The sequence below is a fragment of the Pempheris klunzingeri genome, chromosome 3 (assembly GCF_042242105.1).
Source record: "Pempheris klunzingeri isolate RE-2024b chromosome 3, fPemKlu1.hap1, whole genome shotgun sequence".
Taxonomy (NCBI): Eukaryota; Metazoa; Chordata; class Actinopteri; order Acropomatiformes; family Pempheridae; genus Pempheris; species Pempheris klunzingeri.
The window spans coordinates 11,421,256-11,446,270 of NC_092014.1; the positions used below are offsets into that span (position 1 = coordinate 11,421,256).

The window sequence follows — 25,015 nt, forward strand, 5'->3', positions numbered from 1 at the left end:
CTCCTCTCCGAATACCTCGTCGTAAAAGAAACGCATTAAAAATATATTTGGTGAAAAAGACGTGGAAAAGAGGCCACTATAAGGTTGCAAGACGCAGATATTTCCAGCAGATATTTTTCTCCCTGCAGGGCGCCCTGAGCCATCCCATCCCTCCCACCTCCCGAGTGTTTCTATAGTAATTTCCAGCCAATGATCAGTAGGTGTCCACATCCCTGCTTCCTCACCTCAGCACCAATCAGCCACACACAGCGACAGGAGACACGGACTGAGCAGAGACCAGGCAGACACACAATACAGCCCCCGGATCAAGAGGAGAGGAAACACCTAACCCCCTGTGCGGTTCCCCCCCTTCTTTTTTTTACGCGACACCTTTTGGCTTATTTACGCACTTTCCGACCTTTTTTCTAACGTGACAAGAAAGTCGATAAAAAAAAATATGGTCCTTTTGTTTTGAGCGCTCTGAACACACACACACACACACACTGACACACACACACACACACACACACACACACATGCACAAACACACTCGCCCCGCTCTCCTCCGGCAGCCTATGTCTGTGCGTCTTCTCGCATCTTTGCATTATTTCCCCCCACGTATCGCTTCGCAGTAATGTGCCGTTACACGGTCGCAGGCTGGTAGCATCTTGGGAGCTCTTCTCAACAGGAACCTGGTAGGTGATGCTCACTCTCTCCCGCTCTCTCTCTTCCCCCTCTCTCCCTCTCCTTCGCTCTCTCTCTCGCTCTCCCTCTCTCTGTCCGTCCATATTTTGCCGTCCGGTTGCATGCGTTTTACCCCCCTTTCCCTTGTCTGTGTGGCTGCCAAGTGAGCCAGGCAATGTCAGATTAATTTTTATAGGATTTTATTTGCACTATTGCACCGCACTCCCCTCTTCGGATTATCTATGCATGACCTTTGATCTGAATGTCTACCACAGACCAGACTGAGTTTAATTAATGGCATCGCGGTGCAGCAGCGGCACAATGGTTCGTCATCGGACGTGGCTTTTTTACTTTTCTTTCCTCAATCTCCTTCTCGCTCTCTCCACCTTTCTCTCCCCCTCTCTCTTCCCGCTCCCTCCTCTCTCCGCGTGTCTCTCCAGCTCCAAGTATTGAACATTTCTGTCTCTCTAAACTTTGTTTACAGGCTGAAAATCAATGTCCGTGACTTGATTGCCTTTGGGCTGCGTATTTCGCTCCAGGGGTGAATTGATTAAGTAATAATGACCCCGAGGAGGGCTGATCATTAAGCCAAGGAGGTTTTGTTTACTGGTGGCTGCGGGTTGCTTTTGGATGCCACATCGACATTGAAGCTCCAGATCTGGAATGGATGGTGGATAGGACTCTTGGTTTTACATTTGTGTCATTAAAAGAATAAGACTAACAATAGTTTAAATGAGATGATGTTGGATATTTAAGTGCATGCTTGAAAGTGTATTGGGACTTCAAGACTTCATGTAAAAAAAACTCTGGAATTATGGTGAGATTGTACTGTGTGAATAATTTGATACTTTAAGGTTAAGGTAAATATTTACCTGCTAGAACATGCTTAGAAGGGGATGCACTTCACTATTCAGAGGGCTTTAATATTGCCACCCAGTATGATCTCTCCAGTTCTATGTGTGCATATTTAAAAAAAAAAAAAAATTTTTTTTTGAGACAGCTGCTGGGTAGCACCATGGAAGTGATTTGAAATGCTTTAGTGTTCCAGCAATGGATCAGCTTTGGCAATTAAGAGAGAAAGCCCAGAAAAAGGTAATGGAAGTAGGGGGAGATGTGTCTAATGGGCTTTTATCTGTGGAAACCAAATCCAGACAGACTGGTAGGGAGAGAGAGAGAGAGTGAAATAGAGAGAGAGAGAGAGAGGAAATAGAGCACCCCCCCAGCCCCCACCCCTCACAGACACACACTCATGTACACCTATACACACACACACACACACACACATGCACACATCCCATCCTGAGGCAGCTGACACTGTAGTTGGTCTGGTTCATGATCTGGATGTAAATCCACCAGTGGCTATCTGTGTTGTTATTGAGTAAATGTAATAGAGCTGGCTATGAATGAATACCAGGTGCTCTTAAGAGGCTGGACAGAGTGGTGTTTACATGGCTGGGCCACCTCTACTATTTGGATAAGATGAAAAAACACCCAAAGCAGAATATTTTATTTTAAGAGTTTATATTTCAGGCCTAAGGTGAACAAAAAAAAAGGTTTGTGTTTGTAGCTACTGCTGTCATAATCTGAATTCTGGTGAGGCTCCCCTCTAACTTTTCAAAATAGTAATATTTCGGATTGAATATTAAATGTCTGTGTTTGAAATGTACCCGTGTGTATTCAAATATATTTATTCATTCTGTGAAGTAGCTGATTTGACTTTCTTCAAAATGTGTAAGAACACTTTGACAAGACATCTAAACAATGTTGAAAGTGTGGCATTGTTTGAAGCATGCTAATTCTTTGCCCCATTATAATAATGACTGTCACAGCTATCACATTATTGTCACCAGATGAAGATCAGTTCTGACTATTTGTGATAGGTCCATTATAAAACGCAGAGCGTAAACAATGTGCCAGAAGATCCTTCAAATGTTCAGCTGTTACCTTCAGAGGAAAGTTGAAGCAGAGAAATGAAATCTGATTAGAATGAAAACATTTGCCTCTTTTTATTATTTTCATTATAACTGCTATTTTTTTGTTTGTTTGCTTGCTTTTAGCACTGGAGAAGATAAACCAGGATGGTAACACACTGTTCGTAACCAGCTTCAGCTCAACAAAGGCCACTGTAACCTCATTCTCTTCTCCTAAACACTGACAACCATTCCTCAGCCATGTCTAACATAAACAATGCGCTTTGCATTGAAAACGGACAGAACGCAGATGTGTCTCTTTTACAAAAGGATAATCTTCAGGATGGTGGATTAAGCCAGCTTTTGGATTATAACGCAGAAATGGAAAGGTACAGGTCTTTTGCAAACTTTTATAAAACCAATGGGGCATTTCCACAGACTGCTAAGATTGCCCGCATCACAACGCCCATTTTTCCCAGTGCTAGAATTGGCATGTCCCCTTGGAACTGCGATAACGCCATGCTCTGGGGAAGGAAATCAGCGGCAATAAACCCTAATAGGACCAGCATGCATAGAAATGACTCCCAGAGGCCGGGGAAGCCTGGCGTGCCGCCAGAGACGCTGCAAATGGCAAATAATAATTTCCTCTCTACCTTATCCCCCGAACACTGCAGACCTTTAGCAGGAGAATGCATGAACAAGCTGAAATGCGGCGCTGCTGAAGCAGAGATAATGAATCTCCCAGAACGCGTTGGAACTTTTTCCGCTATCCCGGCTTTAGGGGGCATCTCATTACCTCCCGGGGTCATCGTCATGACAGCCCTTCACTCCCCCGCAGCCTCAGCAGCCGTTACAGACAGTGCGTTTCAAATTGCCAATCTGGCAGACTGCCCACAGAATAATTCCTCGGTATCCAGTGGAAACCCAGCGAAGAAGAAAAGGAAAAGGTGTGGGGTCTGTGCACCCTGCAGGCGGCTAATCAACTGTGGTGTCTGCAGCAGTTGTCGGAACCGCAAAACGGGCCACCAGATCTGCAAATTTAGGAAATGCGAGGAGCTGAAGAAGAAGCCAGGCTCGTCGCTGGAGGTGAGAACTGGGGCTCTGCTTCCCCTTCTTTTGTTATTATCCCCTTGCACTCCAAAGCATTAACCTTTTCATCCAGTCACGTTCTAAGCCCTTGAAAATTGTTTCCATGCCCACCCATGCCTGAACATCCCCCCGGCTTCTCAAATCTGCCTACCCGCCTAGCCTAATTGGCAGTAATTAGGGGTGTTTGTGTGGAGCGCAAGCTGAGCTTGGCTCAGACACCCCTAATTGCTGCCAGTCAGGCTGGGGCTGGAACGCATCCGAACAACCCCGAGCTTGGCTCAGCTCCAAGCAGGGCTGGGAAATGGTTTTCAGCAGAGAACCATCCCTCTCTGCACCCGGTCATTTTAACCAATTATGGAAACCGTCTCTGGATGGGGAGAATCAATATCCCACAAAGCCTCAGCCTCCGACCACCAAGAGATGGTGAGAGTGATGGCAGGGCTGCTGATGGTGTTTCTCAAAACATCCCCCAAGTTTTGTGTAAGGAGGGAGTGAAGCAGTCAGACTGTTCCTCTCCCAATGATCCTGAGTGATTTGATTGCGCATATGCAGCAGGGTTAAGATGAAATCATTTTGTAATACATTCTCTTATTACGGCCAATTATGGATCAATTTGGGGCATGATACATATCAAGAAGGGTACAGAGGTAGAAAAAAAACATTGTTACTTTGCACAGAGAAAAAAAACTTATTAAGCACTGGCTTAATTGACAAGTAGCAAGAGGCTTCATTAGGACCCAATCAGAGGACAGTGTTGTTTTTAAATGTCCGTTTTAATTGATTTATTTTGTTGCTGACACTTAGGTATCAAGAGATAAAAGCAGAGTATGAATGTTAAGTTGCAAGTATGGTTCTCTTTATCCCGAGAGTTTGAGCTTACGCCTTGACTTAACATGAGCCTGTATGGATGAGTCACCAACAAATGCAACCTGAGGGCCAGATGATTTGCTCATTAATTAAGTAATTACACAGAGAGTAAAAAGGAGATTAATTAGAAAATATTACCTAATCTACTTGAAAAAACACCATGTATGGATTCCTTTGTTCATAATGAATTTGTACCATTGGTTTGACAGACTCTTGTTTGAAACCATGATTGATTTTTTTCAAATGTTGGTTTTTGCAGATAATACTGTATGTTCATTTCGGCGTGTTTTTCCTATGGTTAATAATGTAAATATAACTTTTGGCTGCACATGCTTCTTTTCAGTGATTAAGACCGTATGAAAGACCATATGAGAGATGCAAATGTTGAAGATTGCTCTTAACCAAGTAGTGCTGATGAGCTCAGTGTGACATAGTATTCATTCATGTGATTCTTAGCATTTATGTCTCATTTACTTTACACCCTACTGTGACATATGGATTTTCAATAGATTCAATTATGGTTTTATAGTATGTCATCCACAGCTAATATCCCTGATTAAAATTTTTTGTAACTATAAATGAGTCCAGAGCATCAAAAGCTCTAACCCTTTGCAACTAAAACAGAAATTGAGATTTTCTTTTCTTTTTTACATCTTTGACGCCAAACAGTGGGTTAGCACGCTTTGTGCAAACCAACACTGTTAAAATCCACAGAGCTTTATTTTAAGAGTTTAATTTCAATTTTTTAAAAATGTTGTCCCAAAGTTTGCAAAAGTTCACAATAGGACACTTGAAAAGATTTATACAGTGCAAAAAAAATCTTTTCAAACTGTTTCCAGTAAAAATATTTTCCAGAATTAGTTCTTAATACAAGAACGAATAAAGCAGGTCAGTGCACTAGTGTCAAGAAAAAATCAAACTTGATCCTTGAAACTACCTGAAAGAAGGTGATTTACATTGGGGGGAAAAGCAGAAATATTCTCTATATTTCTCTTGCTTTAAGAAAATGAGACTGTAAGGACTCAAAGCCAAAAAGACTTGATAAGAAAGAGAATACTGCAGCAAATGAAGCTATCTAGATTATTTCTATTTGGGGCAGTCATAAAAGCCATAGTGTCATGGGTTTGGATATTTTGTATCTTGTACAGTAGTTTGAATTGACTGTTGGACCAAGCTGGTGCAGAATATAGAGAGAGGTTTTACACACAGAGCGGAAAACACTGTACGGGGGAAATTATGGGAAAACCGTAATTAGAGTAAATAAAGGGTCACTGATGGCTTATGGGTTATGGGTTGGACGCGTAAACCACAGAGGTGGCAATCGGAAGCTCATTTAATATTGACTCCATCTATCATGTACTAACAGGTGTCCCAAACAGGTGTCCAGGAAGCTTGCCTCACATTCATAATGCATGGGTAGACAAACTTTTGGAAAACATCCATTTGCGAAGACGGTTGGAATTACGAAGGGTGTGAAAACCCCACAAACAAATCCACACTTGCTTTTAAAAGCTCCCTCACTGAGTTCAGTAATTCATATTATGGACTTCTCCAGCAGTAATTGTTATTTTTGACTCTGCATCTGTAATTACAGGTGAATCCTCTGCTGCGGAAATAGGTATGAGTTTAAAGGCATCCTAGAGGTGTGAAGCTGTGCTCTTGTTTCGACAAACTTTTATACGTACATAAACGGGGAGTGCTTTTCCTCACCTTGTCAATGGTGCTAATGGTATCTCACAGTTTGGAATTTGATTGCGAAGTATGACGAGCCAGGTGCTGAAGTGAGTTTAGAAGGAGAACTTACACATATGCACACCAGCTACCTTTACGTTCACACTAATGTTCCACCATTATACTGATGCACTATACTATACTATGACAATATTCTACGTTTGCTAAGGGCCACATAAACAGAATAGCCCTTTTGGATATTTGGAATGAGGCCTCATTCCACATTTAGCATTTTCTGATTAGGACATGTGGGATATTATTCAAGTTTTAGGAGCATTCCTTGGACATGTATACAACGCATTCGGAATATGCGTTGCAATCTGAATATCTAACCACAGATTGCGACTTGCGGCCGTTTTGCCTGTTTTACGATCAGCTTTATGTGTTGGACACAAACCAACCAGCCAACAGTATGCAAAGCTGGGACAGAGATGCATGCCCAAAAGAAAAGCCCACACACCTACTTTTAAAGACTTGGATATCAACAGGTTCGGCCACTTTTAGAAAACTCAGAACATTTGCTATAGCCGTTCCACTTTTCCCTATTTGGACGTGATAAATGACACGAAGAGCCATCGATCCTGTCAAACATAGCCCATGGACACAGCTTAGTAGGAATATTGTCTTTCTCGGATGGCGAAAACCAGATATTTTGTCCCTGTGAACATAAGTCTCTTACTCTGTCTCTCACACACAAGCATATACACAAACACACTTGCATTCATGCTCTCTTACCACATACTCACAAACAAACAGACACACAAACAAACCGACACTCACACACAACAAACATGAGCTGAGTGTACTTTTTGACTTGGAAGAGATGAGAAGCTACTGGCAGCCAGTTAGATTTGGCTGTCAGTGTTTTCCACATGGGAATCACCCTGAACTAATTATATCTTAAGCAGCGGTGGAAAATGCAAATCAGAATTTTACTCACACCCCTGAAATCGGAGAGCCAATTTAATCTAATACCCCCTTTAATTTAGCGCGCTAATGCAAGGCCCTAGAGAATTGCCCTGTGTCACTGCTGTGCTGTTCTGCAGCAGATTCTGCTCCCTCTCTCTCTCTCTCTCTGTCTCTGTGCTGCTCTCAGGCTCCAGGATGGATTAGTCTGGCAAAGGAATCTCATCTAACCTAACATTTCCCAAGCAGTTACCTTTGCGTAGCTTGAGCTCCTATGGCTCAAAGGTCCTTCATTAACTTTCAAATGCAGTAATACTCATATGTGGGCAAGCTGTGTCTTCACCTCTGTTTACCTCACCTGTTTACCTCAAGTTTCTGCAGAGGGACTCATGAAAAGAGCCTTAGCCTTCTCCTACATTTTGCACATGTGAAAGTTATGTTTGCCAGCTTGTGCTGCTCAACAGATTGATTAATAATGTGGCTCTATAACTGACATGGTGTGACGGCTTCCATATGTTGGTATCATTTTCTAAGGCAGCGTTGACTAATCTGGCCCCATAAAATGATGCAGTGTCTTGTTCTGACTCATCGTAGGTTATGGCCTTGGTGTGGAGATGATTCGTGAGTCGTTCATGTGAACAGTGATTTTACTCATCAGATTGCTTAATTTGAATGGCTCTCTTAAAGTTTGTAATACAAGTTTAATCAAATTTTGGTTTTCCTTCAAACATTATCGTGCTTTTCTAAGTTATTTGTGAGTTGAATTGTTGTGAGTTGTATACATTTCACATTTAATTTTTCAAATATTCTTTGAGGTTGTCAGTAGAACTTAATAATACTCTGTCATTGAGAAATATACACAGTTCCTACAGTTTATAATTTACTTATATTGAATGTGATGTGTTTTTTTATTAATGCAATAGATTTAAAACAGAGTGAGACTGAGACAAATAGAGCTTGTGTTTATGTTAATATTCTGGCATGAACCAATATGACTTGACTTATAGTAATAAAGACATCACAGCTAATAGCGGACGCTTTATAAGTTTTAAAAAAAAAACACCTTTCAGAAGTCAAGTTCAGCGCAATATTTGTTGAAAATTTGACAGATAGCTGTGCAGTCAGACATTTCATTCAATCAATCCAACAAAAACATTAGTTTTCTATGGCAAAAGTCTAACCAGTGTAGTGAAGTCTTTCAGGGAGACTTCCACTCAAGCTGCACTTTCAATCTTCCATCAAAGGCGATTCGGAAAACATTTACAACATGTGGATTTGAGATCTGCACTCTGCATGTACAATTTTGTTTTTTCAAGATTTTGCTTGTGAATCCCTCTCAGTGATGCAGACTTTACATTGGGAGTTTGACACTTATACAAAGATGTCTAAAACAACGTCCTCCTTCACAATACATTCTAATAGAAACATTGCATCATAGGATTAGTGCCAGCTCACGTTGTTGATTATACTGAGAGGAACAATTTGACTTAAACTGCACTCCTGTGTTTTGTTCGTATCGTATTCTGTATTTTTACGATAATCGTGAAGGCAAATCAAAAAAATCCTTGGAAAAACTAAATTCAAACAGGATCTTATTTGATTAGCAGCATAACATGGTGCAGAATAAGCATGAAAAGAGCAAAACAAAAATCCAATTGAACAGATTCCTCCTTTTAATTAACAAATGTCAAAGGCCAGCATCAAGCCATGAGCAGGAAAACAGCATCCTCGAGTAAGGGGATGTTCTTTCTCCCCCTCTGTTCTTTGTGCAGTGTTGATATGACTACATGAAATGGGAGAGATGAAAAGGTGGCATGGCTGCCTAGAAACCTTTGCTATTGTGATAAAAGACAAGGCCCAAAATGGTAGGAAGCAGGACCTTGAGGAAAATAGCTTGGATTCAGCCCCTTAATGAGAGCACGGGAGCCAAATAAGCAACGGCAGCCAGGTCTAATTTGTTTTAGGTGTGCTCAGAATAGATAAGGACAAATCTGTGGCCTTCACCCCTCCCCCCAACCTTTGCCTCCCTGGAGATAACACTGAGTGCTGCCAGCCAATCTCCGTGGGCAAAGGAGAGGGGGTAAAGAAATAAAAAAAAAAAAAAGGGAGAAGGAAAAGCCTGAGGGACAGACGGCCTTTAGATCTGCAGATCTCTAACTTACTGGATTTATTCAAGCTTTAAAACTGCAGATTAATTTGGTCGCAGAGGTCTGGAGGAGTGTGAAAAAAAAAAAAGAAAAATGAGGCCGTATGCCGCAGCGCATCTCAACCTAAAGGGCAACCTTAAGCTCCTGTCAAGACAATAGGATTTTGCCATCTGAACCACGATGCAGACCGCTTAATTATACACATCTTCCCTGCAAGCTACCCTCAGCTACTTAAGAGCATGGGCCCCCTTATTCATTGTCATGCCCTTTTTCCCCTGGATTGGTCGTGCCGTGTGGATTTTCTGTCAGCTTCCATTTGCACCAAGTAGCTGTCCTCCTCAGGCCTTTGCTGTGCTCGGAAAGGCACAACAGCACAGCTCTGTTAAAGAATTCATCGTTTTTGCCACTGCCACCAATTAAGGCCAAGGCGTAATCGGAGGCGTCTGGACGATGCCCTTACATTATGTGGTCTGTCGCCTCCTCTGCCCCTGTTTGATTTAACATCCCTGGTTCAGTGCTGAAAGAGAACTCATTGTCATTGTCTTTATTATAGTGCGAGGAGAAGGAGAGAGAGACAGAGAGAGAGAGAGAGAGAGAGAGAGAGAGAGACAGGGATGGGGGTAGAAAGCAACCCAGTGGAGGGTGGACAGCGTGAAATAGCAGGTGCGAGAGGACGTTAATGTGTGGCACTTTAAATTTTAAACAGATGAGAATAAATTATTGATGCTGACTCTGGCGGAGAAGTTAAAAGGTATCTCGTCATTACTGAGAGCCTGCATGAAAAAGTGTGAGAGAAAAGTCTTCAGCAAATGCATCATGGGGTTGCAATGAGCACAGAGCATCGCAAAAGGTGTTGTGGCCGCAAATATGATGTAATTTTGACTTTTCTTTTGATATTTTGCTCATTTTGTATGTTTTGGCACTAATGCAGCCATTCGTCACTCGAAGTACTTTTTACACAGCTTTTTTTATTTAAGGAATATTGCCGTAATTGAGTTAAATGCTACAAGGCCAGCGGCAAATGAGTGATTATAAGGTTGTGCTTGAACATATATTTCACAATTTTCATTCAGCTTTTTCCAAATTCCTCCAACAGGCATATTGCTGTTCTCTCTGTGGCTATATCATACATATCAGGCCTCAGGTATAGAATTACACTGTCCTTAAAAACACTAAGTCTTTGCTATGAGAAATGTGCTCTGGGAAAGAGATACTAACATGCAAGTAGATTTGGCTGCACAGCGCATAAGCAAACCAGGAGGGGGAAAAAACTGTTTTATTGGAATAAAACATGACATTCATTTATGCGACAGACTAATGTTATCACAATTTAACTTATAATACTAGTATATAAGATACTTGATACCTCTCTTTATACCACGGCAAAAACAAGTGACACTGAACACATTCCAACATGTTAATGTTGAATCATACTCTGGAACTGATGGCCACAAAAAATGTACAGTGGCGAGAGTGCTCATATATATATATATATATATGCATGTATGTGTTACCATGGTTACCAAATGATTGCATTGCTTCTACAGATTGATTATAAAATTGCTTCTTGAAGAGCTCACGATCAGCAGAGCGGTTAAAATCGTGCTAAAATCACATATCTGCCGACGTATAATCCGTTTGTATGGTTTTACGCCACAAACGCACCACAGACCCACCTTTTTAAGCAGTCTCAGTTCAATTGTTTGGTACGCATCAGTGTTTGAACGCAAGCTTTCGTACTAGCCCAAAAGAACCATTCTAACCGTACAAACGCAGTAGGCTCCATTCTTTTATCAAACCAAACAGGTTAGGTGTGAAAGCACCCTAATTTTGGATAAATATAACGTTATGTTGCTCACCAGGTTTTACATGGTGACCATTGGTGTTGCAGAACATGATTAACTAGCACTAATACTAGTGTTGATACCCCATACCTTTTCTACACATTCAGTAACGTTTGAAACTGAAATTATAGCTAGATCTTACATACTGCACCTTTAACGCACAAGCAAGCCATGTTCTGAGTTAAAAATTGTATTACCTTGATGTTAACAATAGCTGCTAGTGTTACAGTGGCTCGCTCGGGGGAAACTGCCTGAGCTCATCAGCATCACATCGCAGCCTCATAATACACTTGGATTTTTAATAATGACAATAACTGTATATTTATGAAATGATATTAACACAACATTAGTTATTTTTCCCCCATTGTTTCATCTGTGCAGCCTTGGGTTAAAAATCTAAATGTAGGTTGTGTTTTTTTTTTTTTTTAATAGCTTCATTACTTTCAGTAGTATCAAATGTATAATTAACAGAGATCCTATCATTTTAAATGTGGTATTGAAAGAATATCGAGTAGCCTATCGAGTCCTCTGACAACTTTACGTCAGACTCATATCTGCATATTTAGTTGAACATCGTTTAAACATTCACAGTAAAATTAGATTAATTACTTTTATTCATGAAGTCAACGGTCTATTATTAGCAAAGAGAAACACCATGTCTGTGTTGTATGTAACACTTCTAATGCTTTGTTTGGACTTATGGGTATTTCCCTCCCCACCTCCCCTGGTACCTGCAGTAACCCTTTTGCTTTTTGGCTGGATGTTCACCAGGTCCTGGGACACTGGGCTACATGTCAGCAATGAATGGTTTGATTTCCCTCCGTAAATGTTTTGAGGGCTGGGGAAGGTCACATGTTCCCCCTGTAACATCATAAGGAGAGCAAAAACTGTGTTTTCACACACATTTACTGAAAAATGGATCCAGAGAAAAATAGTGAAGACGGCCATTTCTCATAGTTTGACAGTCATTACACACATTTGTGACAGATATTTATGTTGAAAAGACATTGAAAAGTGCATTTTGCATAATATTGGACCTTTAACAATCAGTATTCAATGTTTTACTTCGCTAAAACTTAGCAAAACCTTCGAGACAAATAAGACTCTGGACAATCTTGTTATTCTGAACTGTCATGGTTTTTCAGGATTACTGGTCACTCTTGGTGTAGATAATCAGCTCTGCATATGACAATTCGTATTTTAGTGTACACCTTCGCTTTACTGTCTGTTTCTCTTACTCTCTCTTTCAAACACTGGTCTCCCACTAAATTACAGTTCTGCTATTCGTTTCTAATCTTTCTTATGTCAAACCTGTAAATTCTCTTCACTACTTGAAACATGTGCTTCCTGCTATGGATCTGGTTGTCTGGATGCTTCATGTTGTCTTTGATGATGACATTACCCTAGCCCTAATGCTAGGAGTTATTTGACTATAGACTATTTCTCAGTCAGTTGTGTGCTACACGTAGACTATAGGTATTTTCTGTGTAGACAACAACAACAACAACACTCTGGCACAATGACAGTAAACTTTGCTATGGCAAAATCTGAGCTTCAGCAAATCCTTAAGATATTTTCATTCTATCTAAAATGACCTATATTAACTCTTACTTATTTCTTTCTGACCTGCATGTTTACCCAACAAAATACCTTTTTTTTATAACTCGACCCACAAGGCCTGAGGGCGCCTTTTCCAGAAATGTAAGAGCTAAAACTGCTGTGACTTCTCTGTGAACCCTTTAGCCAATGATTTACAATTCTTACACATTTTACGTCACTGCCCAAAGTTTCCTCAAGCATATCGTGAGTTTGGATTGATTTCTTGCCTTCCAAGACTTTTTCCATGTTTGCAGTGACCTCAAACTGCTTTGAAACAGGTAATCCATCACAGCTGCTTTTCTTTAAAATGACCTTAAAAGTGCATGATAATGCAGTTATGAGCTGGAACTCTCATTAAAAATCATCCATGTAAGTGCAAGTGCTTACTGAAATCTCACAGTTAAGCTGACAAAAGAAACAAACCAGGAAACAAACAATAAGTAAAAGTGAATGTCATGAAAAGAATCATGGGAGTTTGTTGCAATGCAGTCATTCATTAGACGACATACATTACAGGTATATTCATATCTATACTTGATGTATATATTGAAAATAGGCTTTTTGTGTGTTTTTGTGTGAGTCATAATTACACATATAGGACTGCTTTTACAAACATGAGCGTAAAAAGCATCAGAAAACATCAACTTACTTGTTGTCTTGTATAACTACTCTGAAATTTCAAAGATTTTGGCTCCTCTCTATTTATTGTTTATGTTTGGATCACAGATTGTGCCTTTTAAAAAGGATTCTTTGGGAACAAACTCTTACAAGGCCGCTTTTCCCACATTCACTGTACACAAATACAAGATTTGTGCATAGTCAATGGGTTAAAGCATAAAAAACATCCCTTGAAATTGCAAAATTACTTGACGCAGGTTACAAAATTGAGCTGCATAAGAAAAAGAAAACTATATTTGGTCGTTATTAACCTCATTGTAGTTATAATATACAGGGCCATAGAACTGCACCTCTACAGATGCACTAATGACTTTATATCTATAGGTTAAACGGCAGTAAATGGTGGGTGGCTTAGCGTCATTCAACCAAGAAAACTGATGTGAAAGTCAATTTTTGAGTGACAACTGCTGATGGGAGAAATCGGTCAACGTGGTCTAAGCGTCTCAGTTTCTGCAAGTCAAATCTGCGCATGGTGCCACCTCCTCTATTCCTCTATTGTGGCTCTGCTCTCAGATTATGAATATTTCATGGCGAGCATCTGACACCATGCCCAGAAAGATATTTCAAGGTTTTTTTTTCTGATGGAAACCCTGGGGTTAGAGAGTGTCACAGAGGCGTGAAGTCGGTCTGTGGCCCCCAGGCAAAGGATAGGATTTATGATGCACCGGTTGACGACATAAGGTGGATATTTTCATTCCTGAGCGGAGAGCCCCTTTGTCCTCCACGACTGATAAACCATTGAGCTGTTCGCAGTTTGTTATCACTCCTCAAAAAGACCTGTTTTGTCTGTGGCATTCTGTTGAGTAGAGAAATGATTTCAATCTGCTCAGAGTGCAAGCTGTGTTTTGACAAACTGTGACCGGTTTCCCCGTCTGATCAGCGTGGAGCTGGAATGACTAAGCAGGGGGGAGTCTGCTTGGATTAGCTCTGTCTTAAATGCTCCCTTTAGCATATTACATTGCCCACTGGCTTCTGCCTAACAATATCTCTCTTGTTTTTATCTTTGTCAAGTTTCACCTTCCAGTTTAACTAAAGCCTACTTATGTAATTCCTCGTTTTAGGTTGCTTGAGGTGGAATATTAGTCTTACAACTCTAACAAGATGACTTTAATCCTTGTTTTTCTCTCTTCTTAGGGAGGAAGGTTTTTATGCCGTATTATGTGTCTCAGAAAAATTAAATAAAACCAAATTAAGTCTTGCGAGTTCGCCCAGACAAGTAAAATTCCAGCTCTTATACAAAGCAATGTCTACTTGTGACTCTTTCACCAGTTGTGTATGTCCAGTCCAACCAAACTGTGGTGTTTTTTGCTTTAATTGTCCTGCAGAGGTAAAAGTGTCTAGTAATTCAATCAAATACTGGATGAAAGTCTGGAAAAATAAACGTAACTTTATGTAGTATAAGTACTTTTTTACCGCTGTCCAGTCATGTTACTTCTATCGCGACCCTCAAGACAGCTGCTGGCTGAGACAGCTCCAGAAGTATTTTTTTTTTTTCCAATTCCCATTTAAAATTTTTGTTGTAATGATATTCCTAATGTTACGTAGAAAAATGGGAGTCATCTGGATGAATTAGCATTCCTTAGGATTTACTTTTCTAGAGTTCTAAAGAGGTTTAAGTATCCAGCACTTCTCAAGAAAGGAAAGCCAGAATAGAAACTCTGAAAAAAAAAAAAGCAATAAGCAGTTATAATTATTTCAGCTTTGTTTCTGAGAAATCATGTCCTGCTGTTGCTATGGAGAAGAATCCAGTCAGATGCATGAAAGTGCTTTTCCCTTGCAGTTGTTAGCAAAACATAGAACCAGAACCATAATTGCCATATTTCCAAAATTTACCCAGAGTCTGAATTCATTTAAACTGCAGTTGTTACATCAGTTTTCTCATCAGCGTTATCTGTAGCATCCCCATACAGTTACACCTATTAGAACTTTAAGCTCTGCGATTGGATGTTTCTTACCAAAATGCACCTTGGGAGTCACACGTTTTATGCACACATGCATGTATGAGTTATTCATCAACAAACCAGATATTTACTCTCTTCAGTTTCACTGGATGCCCAACAAACACCCCCACAATTACACCTATTCACACCTGGAAAGTGCCCAGAACAACCACAGTCTGACCTGCTGACCACTGAGCAGCTGTCTTGCTCAAGGGCACACAGGTGATGTTAAAGAAGCAGAAATGAACTGAGACTGAGTTTTATGTCTATCCAATCCAGACTAAAGTTGCCTATGGAAAAAAAGGAATGGGAATTTAACATGGGGTGTTCTCAACCCTGCATTAGTCCAAGTCTTAAACCTTTTAATGACTTGTTAAGGTATTAGTGCAGCAGTAACGGTAACTTCTCTCATGTTGTGTCAATGCCAGCATCTTTAGCTTGAACGTTCTGTACAATAAGTAGCATAAAGTTATCCGCAGCATGATATCAAGGAAAGGCACTGCACTTTGCTGTACATATTCACAAACCCATTTACTCAATTAAATTTTTGTTACTCACTGAATTTGATGCACAGATTGATTTGACTTGAATCTCCATTACGTTAGTGCAATTAAAGATTCAACTTCATCTGTGTGTATATTTTAAGCCTAACCTAAATATTATGTTGATTTACAGTAAATACGCAGAGCTCTGCATATAGACCCTCTGAGTTTAAGGGCTCCCACACAGATGCTGAGAAATCTGCTCAAAACAAGAAGGCCTGCTCCTACTTTGCATTTCAATTTAACATTTCAGAGAACTGGCAGCATGTTGCCTCGCTTAGCCCTCGCTTCGTTACACCCACATGGCTTCTCGCCGTGCTTGCTGACGTCTTCCCCTGTTCAAAGGGCTGCAACTTGGCTGAGAAATTGGGGATTTCCATACCAGATCCCTCAGGTATCTACACATTCAAACGCGTGTCCTGCTCATCTTCCCCCTCCTCCCCCGCTACCATCCTACAACGTCTGCCCTTCTCCCTGCTCACACTGCTCTGATTTCCCATCTCCGAGCTCAATTGACCTCGCCTCTGCATCTCTTTGTTTTGTTTTCCTGAAATCTCAGCAGCACATGAAAGCTCTTCCGCTGTCTCCCATATAGGGCTTGCTCCCAGAGGAGAGTTAGCTTTTGTAACAGCCCTGTGTAAAATTGCTTTGCTTGGACAAGGATACTTAGGTGAAACTAATTGAAATGGAGGCCGGCACTGTTGTACTTAGTAGCAGGTAGGTGATCTCAGCTACAGACTGCAGCCTCTGACCCAAGGGTGCTGCCTCAGTTTCTTCCTACGAGGGTCGGCTCAGCCTCCGCCTGTGTGGGCAGGGATTTTCCATGCATGATAAATGGAAGAGGCATGGTGTCTGAGTGCTGTTTCAGCAGCAGAAAGTTTCCCTTTTTAGCCTAGATATCTCTCACACTGTTTGGGCGCATTGTGTAAGATTTTATTCTGTGTTACAGTGTGAGACACTAACTAGTTAGTGAGTTAGTGTTGTTATGAAAGCATAGCAGATAATGTGGAAAACCTTTAAGAAAATATGCATCTGTAAGGCCTTGTTTTTTGCCATCGCTCCTTGTTTTGATGACAAATGCTGATGAGTTGCTGGGCAAAAATTATAAGCATTAGTTATTTATATAAGCTTTTTTTTTTTTTTACAATGCTTGAAAATATCCATCCCCTCTAAATACTACTTATTTGCTTTTGCCTTCTTGCACCTGGATTGTGTTCAATTACCATGTTTTTGTCCAGTCCAGGTGTTGTGGTGTAAGAATGAGGTCAGGATGGATGATTGGATGCACAAATCACATGATTTCAACATTGGAGACAAGGGTTTGCGTATTGTATCTGCTGTGTTTTTAGATGTAAGTTAAATATGGGGTAAGTTGAGCATTGCTAAACCTGGGCCCCATTTTTTACATATTTTGGGTTCAAAATGACTAGTAGCTATAAACCGTCTTGGAACTGGTCCAGTAAATTGTGTCAACTGGCAGTCATGAGGCGGGCTGCAATGGCTGCAACATCATCCTGTCTGACAACATTATGGAAGGGATCCCTAGAGAGCTAGACCTGTATGATACTTTTTTTAACCAGAAACACCAGGCTCCATAGACAACTTACTTACATTTACAAAAACTATGGCCCAGGTTTCAAAATACTGAAGTTGCCCTTTAAGTCTGGGAAAAGATTGTGGAGGTTAGTCTATGAACACATAATGGATGATAATATAGTATAACGATATTGCAATTATAGAAAGTATGTTCTTAGGAGGATAGAGTCCTAAGAATTAAACACACAATTAAATAAACTCTCAAATTTGTTGTATCTGCTTACAAATACATAATAATGTGTTAGAAGCCATTTATTGAGGGTTTGTCTACTGCTTAGAAATATGGGAAGTTAAAGTTAAGTGTTTCCCAAGTATTTGTTTGGATGACATTTTGTTGTCTACCATTAAAACCAAGTTATGGCCTCTCGTAGTGATGAAGATGTATCAGTAGATACTGATAAATCATCAGAGGTAAAGACATCTGATGCCATTAAACTCAGTGCTAAACACCTGCATGGCACACTTGAAGAAAAACTTAAGAGGCATCCTCTGGCACAGGTGCATACTTTATAACCACAACATCCGCTGTTGGATAGTTTAGCCGTGGCCCTTGTTGCTTGTTGTATCCCTGTCTACATCTCAGCTGTCAGTATCCAATAGATAATCAATAGATTTACAGTATCAAAATCACAAATCACAATTTGACATGTTGATTTCACAAGAAATCTTAGGTTGCCCTATTATGAATGGCTGTTTTGATTCCTTCATGCATCGTGCACTTTAGGCTCCGCCCCAATCAGTGATGTCACTGGCTCGGCAGGTGTTTAGCCGTGGGCAGCTGATGGAAAACAGCAGCTTTCCGCCAGATGTGGTTCAGTGTGGATTTACCCTTTTCAAACACTTGACTGTAGGTGTTTTCCGTTTCCATCAACATATACTGACTCCCTCATAAAGTGACATATTGCAGTGCTGCTCCAGTTATATTGGGCCTGTTCCGTTTCACTGTCCATTCAATAGCTCCCTGACTATTTGATAAAAAGTGTATTTTCTGAAGTCACTGAGGCTTGGTCTGTCTCACTGCAAACCCACTCCTATGGAGGCCCTAGTAAAATATACGTCCTACAGGAATACTGCACTGTAATTACATTCCCCCATTAGCATACGGAGGTTTGGAGTCGCGCTGCACTCAGCCTCCAGCAGCACTTTGCCATATGGTCCGTCTGCGCTTCTCAGGCGATATTTGGCAAGACTGTTGCAGAAGGTCAAATATCAAGTCAGAGGACTGTGCCAGAATTGCATCTATGCTAATTGCTCCCCCTCTCTTCCTCTGCTCTCTCATCCATCTCGTACTCCTCGCTCTCTCTCTCTTTCTCTCCCACTGAAGTAAGTAATCTGCTTTAGGATGTTTCTGAGATGGAGATGGATTTGGTTTTCCTTCGCTGCCCCTCAGCCTAATCTCCCCCCTGTGACCACCCCGCCTCTCCCAGACACAGCTCTTAAGCACACCATCATACATCCCCCCTCTACGCCCAGTTCATACATGCCTAGTCAGCAAAAAACTCCCAAATTCCTCATTACTCACAAACATCCGCAATACACTTAGCTTGATTTGCTCGAAAGGCTGCCTGGTGCAAGGCTGGACCTTGAATTAAAAGATTGTAGCTGTATTCCAGTATTGGGAATGCTATCACACCACCGGTGTACTTGAGTTCTTTTTCTATGTGCATTAGTGTTGTGTCAAGTGGGCTAGTTATCTAAATACATATGCTATTTTGTTGATAAGAATTTGTTGATAATTTCTTCATATCTCAGACTTAAAGTCCTCCATGGAAAATCAAATATGCAGATGATCTATGGAGAATATGAGCTAAAAAGGCAATTGTAATTCAGTGTCAACCATGTGTTTCATAGGCCACGCAGGTTTGGATCACACATTGATTCTTAAGGAAGTAAAATGCTGATGTAAATATTTGAACTTACTGATAATATTGATAAAATTATAAGTTGGACGACATACTCAGTTAAATAAGGCGAATGGTATGGAATGAGAGTGGATATGTGACCTTTGTGTACTGTTACACCACAGGCTGCATCTCCTCTCATTCTGCTGACTGCTGCCCAATGATCTATCATTTCTGTAATGATGATGAGATGGTTCTAATTTTTGGCAATATTGTAAGAAATTCTGCACATTTGTTTCAGTGCTTCAGTGTTACTTAATTTAAGGCTGTCAGTATATCAAAATACTAAACAGAACTACAGCCACAGTAACATTACAGTGGCAAAATTACTGCAGTCTGGGAGCAATTTAATTTACACTTCTAAGCATCTTTTTTTGCTTTATAATTGATATTTCTATGATCTGTTATTATCACATTCTAAAAGTTGTAGTCTGAGAAATGTGGAAAATTAAACCTTTAATGGGCTGCAGGATAGTGTTTAATTAAAAACACAGTTGGCTGTGAGCATTATACTTTGAAGCATCAGTATAAATATCAGTTAAGAAGGATTTTTGTTGTTGTTGTTGTTGTTGCATGGACATAAACCAGTGTTATGCCACCAAACATTCCCAAAATGCGTATTTGAGTTCCCTCTAATTTGCTCTGTGGCAGAATCATTAAGTATCATAAAATGGAAAAACTCAAGGAGAGCACAACTGCCTGAAATTTGTACTTAAATGCACAGTATATAATTTCTGCCACAAGGGGTCTCTCAGTCAAAACAGTAGCAAAACACGTAGTTTGACGTCATCGTGAAGCAGTGTGGGATCATGGGAGTTATTATTATCCTCTCCACCACTGCCCGGTAAAATCTCTCAGGCAGAAATAATGTTCTGGATGAGGAAATGTATTGAAGCTTTACGTTACCTTTTGACATATTTATTCACGTTATGTCATTTCATTCTAATGAACTCATGAAGTCACAAGTAACATTAGTTAACATAATGTTAACTCGCTAACTGACCATTAGATGAGTCAACTGCCAGTACAGCTACTGTAGCTAATCTTATGTGGCACATTCAGTCATGGGCAAAGGCAGCACTGTTGTATGAGGTCAAAACAGTTAATGAGCATACTGAGGGTTGTTGTAATGAGATAACGTTACTGAACATATTAGCTTGGTGGCTGGCATGAGCCACTTGTCATTGTGTGACACTGTGTTGCAAAGCTGTCAATGAAAAGATTATGTTGTGTGGCCAGAAAAACTCTGCAGCATTACAGTTAATAATTCTGTGAGAACCTCATCTTGGTGTTTCCCAGGAAGTTGTAGCATATGGAGAAGGCGAAGGGATATGACGACTTTGACGGGTGACCAAATAAAACAGCCCGTTACTTCGAATAAAATTACAGATTTCTTTGGGTTTGAACATTGTTGAAAACAAGTCCACATCTTAGCAAAGTATATACGATGGGTTTGGGCAGTTTTAGGCATTTTAAACTGGAAATGTTACATATTATACCTTTAAGTACAATAGTTGAGTCATCGTAAGTGTAAATTGTAAATAACAGATTCGTTCTTATTTGCACCCATAAGCAAGAACTAACAAAATGTGTAGAAAAAGTCTCAAGTTACAGACATGAGAATGTAACTGTCCTATGATATTATGAAGATTTCAATTTAAAATGTTTTTTCTGGTCATCTGATAACCATTAATCTCTTGCATTAATCAATGTATTCAGAACACTTGAGCCTTAACCAACTCAACAACTTCAACCACTTAGCAGAAAGATGGTTTCATTATAGTAACTTTACTTATTTACTTATTATCTCCAGAATTAATGTTATTGATATTTCTCATTTGTTCATGCAGGTTAAATCGAAGGTTTAAGATTTTGCGCAGTGCAGAGTCTTTTTGCATTATGGTGTTGTGATGCAGGACTGGGAGCAGTGGCGTGTGGATGACTAGATGAGTGGTCTGTCCGTGATAGCGGCCTTGGAGAGGTACCTTTTATAAACGGCATTGGGTGGCTAGAATATTGGCTACAAGCTTCAAGATGAGATTTCAACCCCCACCACCAACGCCGGTAACAGTGCAGGTGATGGATTGCTATACCTTCCAGGTTTGAGCCTGGCAACGCCCCAATATTCCAGCAGAATAAAGTGACAGGCAATATATAACACATCAGTTAAGGTTGACTGCACATCTGAAACTTCTTTCCCCGCTCTTTCTTAGAACTGGGGATCGGCCCTGAATGTTTGGCTGGCCCCTAATGCCCTCCTTCCTTGATTTTGATGAAAGCACGCTCTTTCCTTACTCCTCTCTCGCGTTTCTTCCCACTTTTGTGTGCCTCCCCAGTTTGCCTTGGAAAATAACCAAATTAATTTCCCTTGCATTTTATCTATTAGAATTATTACAGGTTTAACTTTTCTGACTGTAGTTCTGAAGTGTCGGATTTATTTGGGGCTTGCAAGGTGTTTGCGGCAAAAAGAAAACAAATCGACTGACCTGCTTGTGCACACAAATTTCACTTGCATACCTGCTGCTGAGTGAAAAGTGTTTGTAATTACGCTTTTAAAAAAGTGAACGTCCAGACAGCGTCAGCTTCACTTTGTATGCATGTCAAGAGACAGGGGGTGACAGTGGTATTTATTTATATATATTCTGTTTGCAGCTTGTCAAAGCTGCATGTGAGGGATTGCAGTTATGAAAAGTGGCCTGGTTCCCGGTCTGTAAGTTAATAAATTATTGGTATTGTCAGGGTAATGTATGGGCCATGTGTTATAATGAGCATTCTGAAACACATCAGCACACTCCCACAGGCTGCTATTCAACCTGCCCAGTGCCACTGACGCTCCCTGAGATTCCTCCCTTCCCTTTCTCTCTCCTCCTATATCTGTCTCTGCCCTGCTTGTTCTATCTCTGATTTTTCTGGCACTACAGATTTTTTCCAGAATACTTTTTCATCTCTAACACGTTTTTTTTTATCTCAGAGATTCTTGAGAATTCCTAGACAGAAAAGGAGAGGGGGGAGATGGCAAGTCTGTAGTTGGCCGAGAAAAAAAATCCACCCGTAATTATGGTGAATTAAAACTTTTATGATGTTGTTCATGCCTGTGCGTGTGTACCTCGTGTGTGTGTGTGTGTGTGTGTGTGTGTGTGTGTGTGTGTGTGTGTGTGTGGGAGGGAGGGGATGGGGCTCTGTGACAAGGCTGGCTGGGAGCATAGAGCTGAGGGTTAGTGCCAGACATGTCTCAAGAGAAACCGGGGCACATTTGCAATCACCCCGAGTTCAAAAGGGTAATTTATTCACAGTCTGTGGTTAAAGTAGGGCTGCTCAGAATGCCAGTGGGATTGTGCCGGGAAGCAGAGTAGTAGAGACACGTTATTTTCATTTTTTTCTCTCCTCTTGTTTTTCTCTCTCTCCTTCTCCTGCTTTTTCACTCATCGTCCTCTTCATCGCCTGTTGTTGTTTCTGCGAGCCCTGTGTGGCATCTTTTAACACACGCCGGCGAGCATATTTCACTTTTACACTCATCCGCATTGACGTCCCGGTGCTGATTGAATTTTGAGGCGCTGCGGCGTCTGCCATTATCATCCTCATCGTCTTGAGTGGTTTATCTCTGGCCCCAGCTCAGTGTGACTCCAAGGCTGCGGGGGAGAGGAGGGGCAGGGCAGGGCAGGGCAGGGGTGTTCTGGGGGTTGAGGACTGATGGTGTGTTTTTATTATTTGTGTGGAAAAGATAGGGAGGATTGGCCTTAACCTGGTTGTTTTAGATTGTGGTTGGAGGTTAAGGCTGTATGTGCATGCATGTGCCCCTGCAGAGATTTTAAGAAGCCTTTGCAGAAGCTGCTTTTGTCCGGTCGGTTTGATTATGATTCAACAATTCATTGTTGCCAGCGCCGTCTTTCTACCACCTCGTCTCAATCAGCCGACGACCTGGCTTCAGCATTAACTGCACCTGCCAGGTTCAGTTAGGATCACGGGGTGTCATGGCTGCCCAGATATCTCACACCGCCTCGGCAGAATCAGCAGAGAATTTTTCCACCACATGTCAGTTTTACAGTGTCGTTATCACCAAAAGCCACGAGCAGACACTTAGAATACACTGCTTACTGTGGTGGTGTAGTGGGGTTAATTTGAGGTCTGGACAAACCTCTTCCTCCTCTTTCAGGCAGTTCAACACTCTGCCGTGTGCGTTCATTGCCAGAGCGGGAAATTGTCTTTCCCTCTGTGTGTCGTTGTAGCCAGGTTGTTATGTATGCTCTGCTGCAGAGGCAGCAGTGTTGACGTGAGGCTGAGCTGCTGCCACAGCGTCTTGATTTGAGGTGAAACCTTGGTGTTGCTCCCGTGTCCCTGGTGTAACACTATCAACCCTTACCTTCTCCCCACTTTTCTCTCTTCTGTTTTTTCCCTCTCCCTTTTAGACCTCTGTCTCTTCCCCTCTCCCCATTGTTTCTGTATTCTTGTTTCTTTTCTCCCTTACTCTCTGTGGCGGTTGATGGAGTGATTTTGAAGGCGCATGCAGGTGGGGGAGCAGACAACGCGGAGCTGTGCTAATTGAGCCTTCTTTGTGCCTGGTCACTGCAGTGTGCTGAGGCGAGGAGGCCCGGGAGTGAATCCAAGCAGCACTCAAGAGCCCCACTGGATCGATAACGCGGGAACTTAACAAAACAGAGACATGCCGAGTGCCCAGATCAGGGTCATTATTGTCTCTGGCGAGCCGCACTTCCACCAGGGACTGATCAATGTGAGAATATGGATCAAGATAAACATTCTCACCTCCCTTTTCTCTCCTCTTTGCCTCAGCTCTTTAAGCATCATGTTCTAGACTGAGAGGCTGAAAGTGCCCCATGTGGATGCACTATATCCAATGTGCACATATGATGCATACATGCTTGTTGCGCTCTCCTCCCTGTGCTTATTAGACATACTTGTCACAGTTCTCTGACAGACATGTTGCTATGCGTTACAGGAAGCCCTCGAAGATCAATGTTCTCTTTTTTAAGGAATGCTTGTTGAGATTCCCTTGCTCAGCTTTTATATGCAAACTTGGAATATGTTAAACAGCAGATTAGTCTTATTGTCTTCCAGGCTGTGTGTCTTTGGCTTGATTTTTGTTGCCACAAATGTCTGGTCGCATTGCCATGTAATCCTTCACTGTTCCATTTTATCAGGGAAATATACACTCCTTTGCCAGTTTATTAGGTACACCTAGCTAAAGCTAAAGCAGCCAAATACAACAGTTCCACAGTAATTCTAGTTCTATAGTCTGCACTATGCTGCACTGTTGAATTGTGTTGCGTTATACTGGCAGGTGTTTCTGTCCAATTCATATCAATGGGGGCAGGCTGAATAACCAAAACACCTGTGTGTACAATATCACCGTTGGGATTAAAGGTAGGCTTTGAAGTTAGGACTGTTGTATTAGACTGCAGTAGTTTTAACAATTAAGCTGGAAACTGAGTGTAATGTCATTAAATTTACAGGTCCAACAATACTTTTCCAGTGCAAGCTTTACTCATATTACATTTCATTGTTGCTCAGCGTTTGAATAATTCTGTGGTTTTCTCTCCACAAGAAACTCATGGAAAAAACCAAGAACTGCAAAATGGTTACTTTG

At 41.2% G+C, this 25,015-nt stretch overlaps 1 protein-coding gene across 1 annotated transcript; it reads left to right on the forward strand.

Moving 5' to 3' along the window:
• Positions 1 to 2,834: 2,834 nt before the first annotated feature.
• cxxc4 (CXXC finger 4) lies at positions 2,835 to 7,396 on the forward strand. Its single transcript, XM_070827692.1, has 2 exons — positions 2,835 to 3,659; positions 7,307 to 7,396. Exons 1-2 carry the CDS (start codon positions 2,835 to 2,837, stop codon positions 7,394 to 7,396), a joined length of 915 nt encoding a protein of 304 aa, XP_070683793.1.
• Positions 7,397 to 25,015: the final 17,619 nt, after the last annotated feature.

Bases quoted from the DNA above. Each gene is read 5' to 3' on its own strand.
- cxxc4 (XM_070827692.1), top strand. From the start codon at position 2,835: ATGTCTAACATAAACAATGCGCTTTGCATTGAAAACGGACAGAACGCA. The intron at 3,660-7,306 runs GTGAGAACTGGG...GCTGTTCTGCAG, and splicing joins AGCCAGGCTCGTCGCTGGAG to CAGATTCTGCTCCCTCTCTC.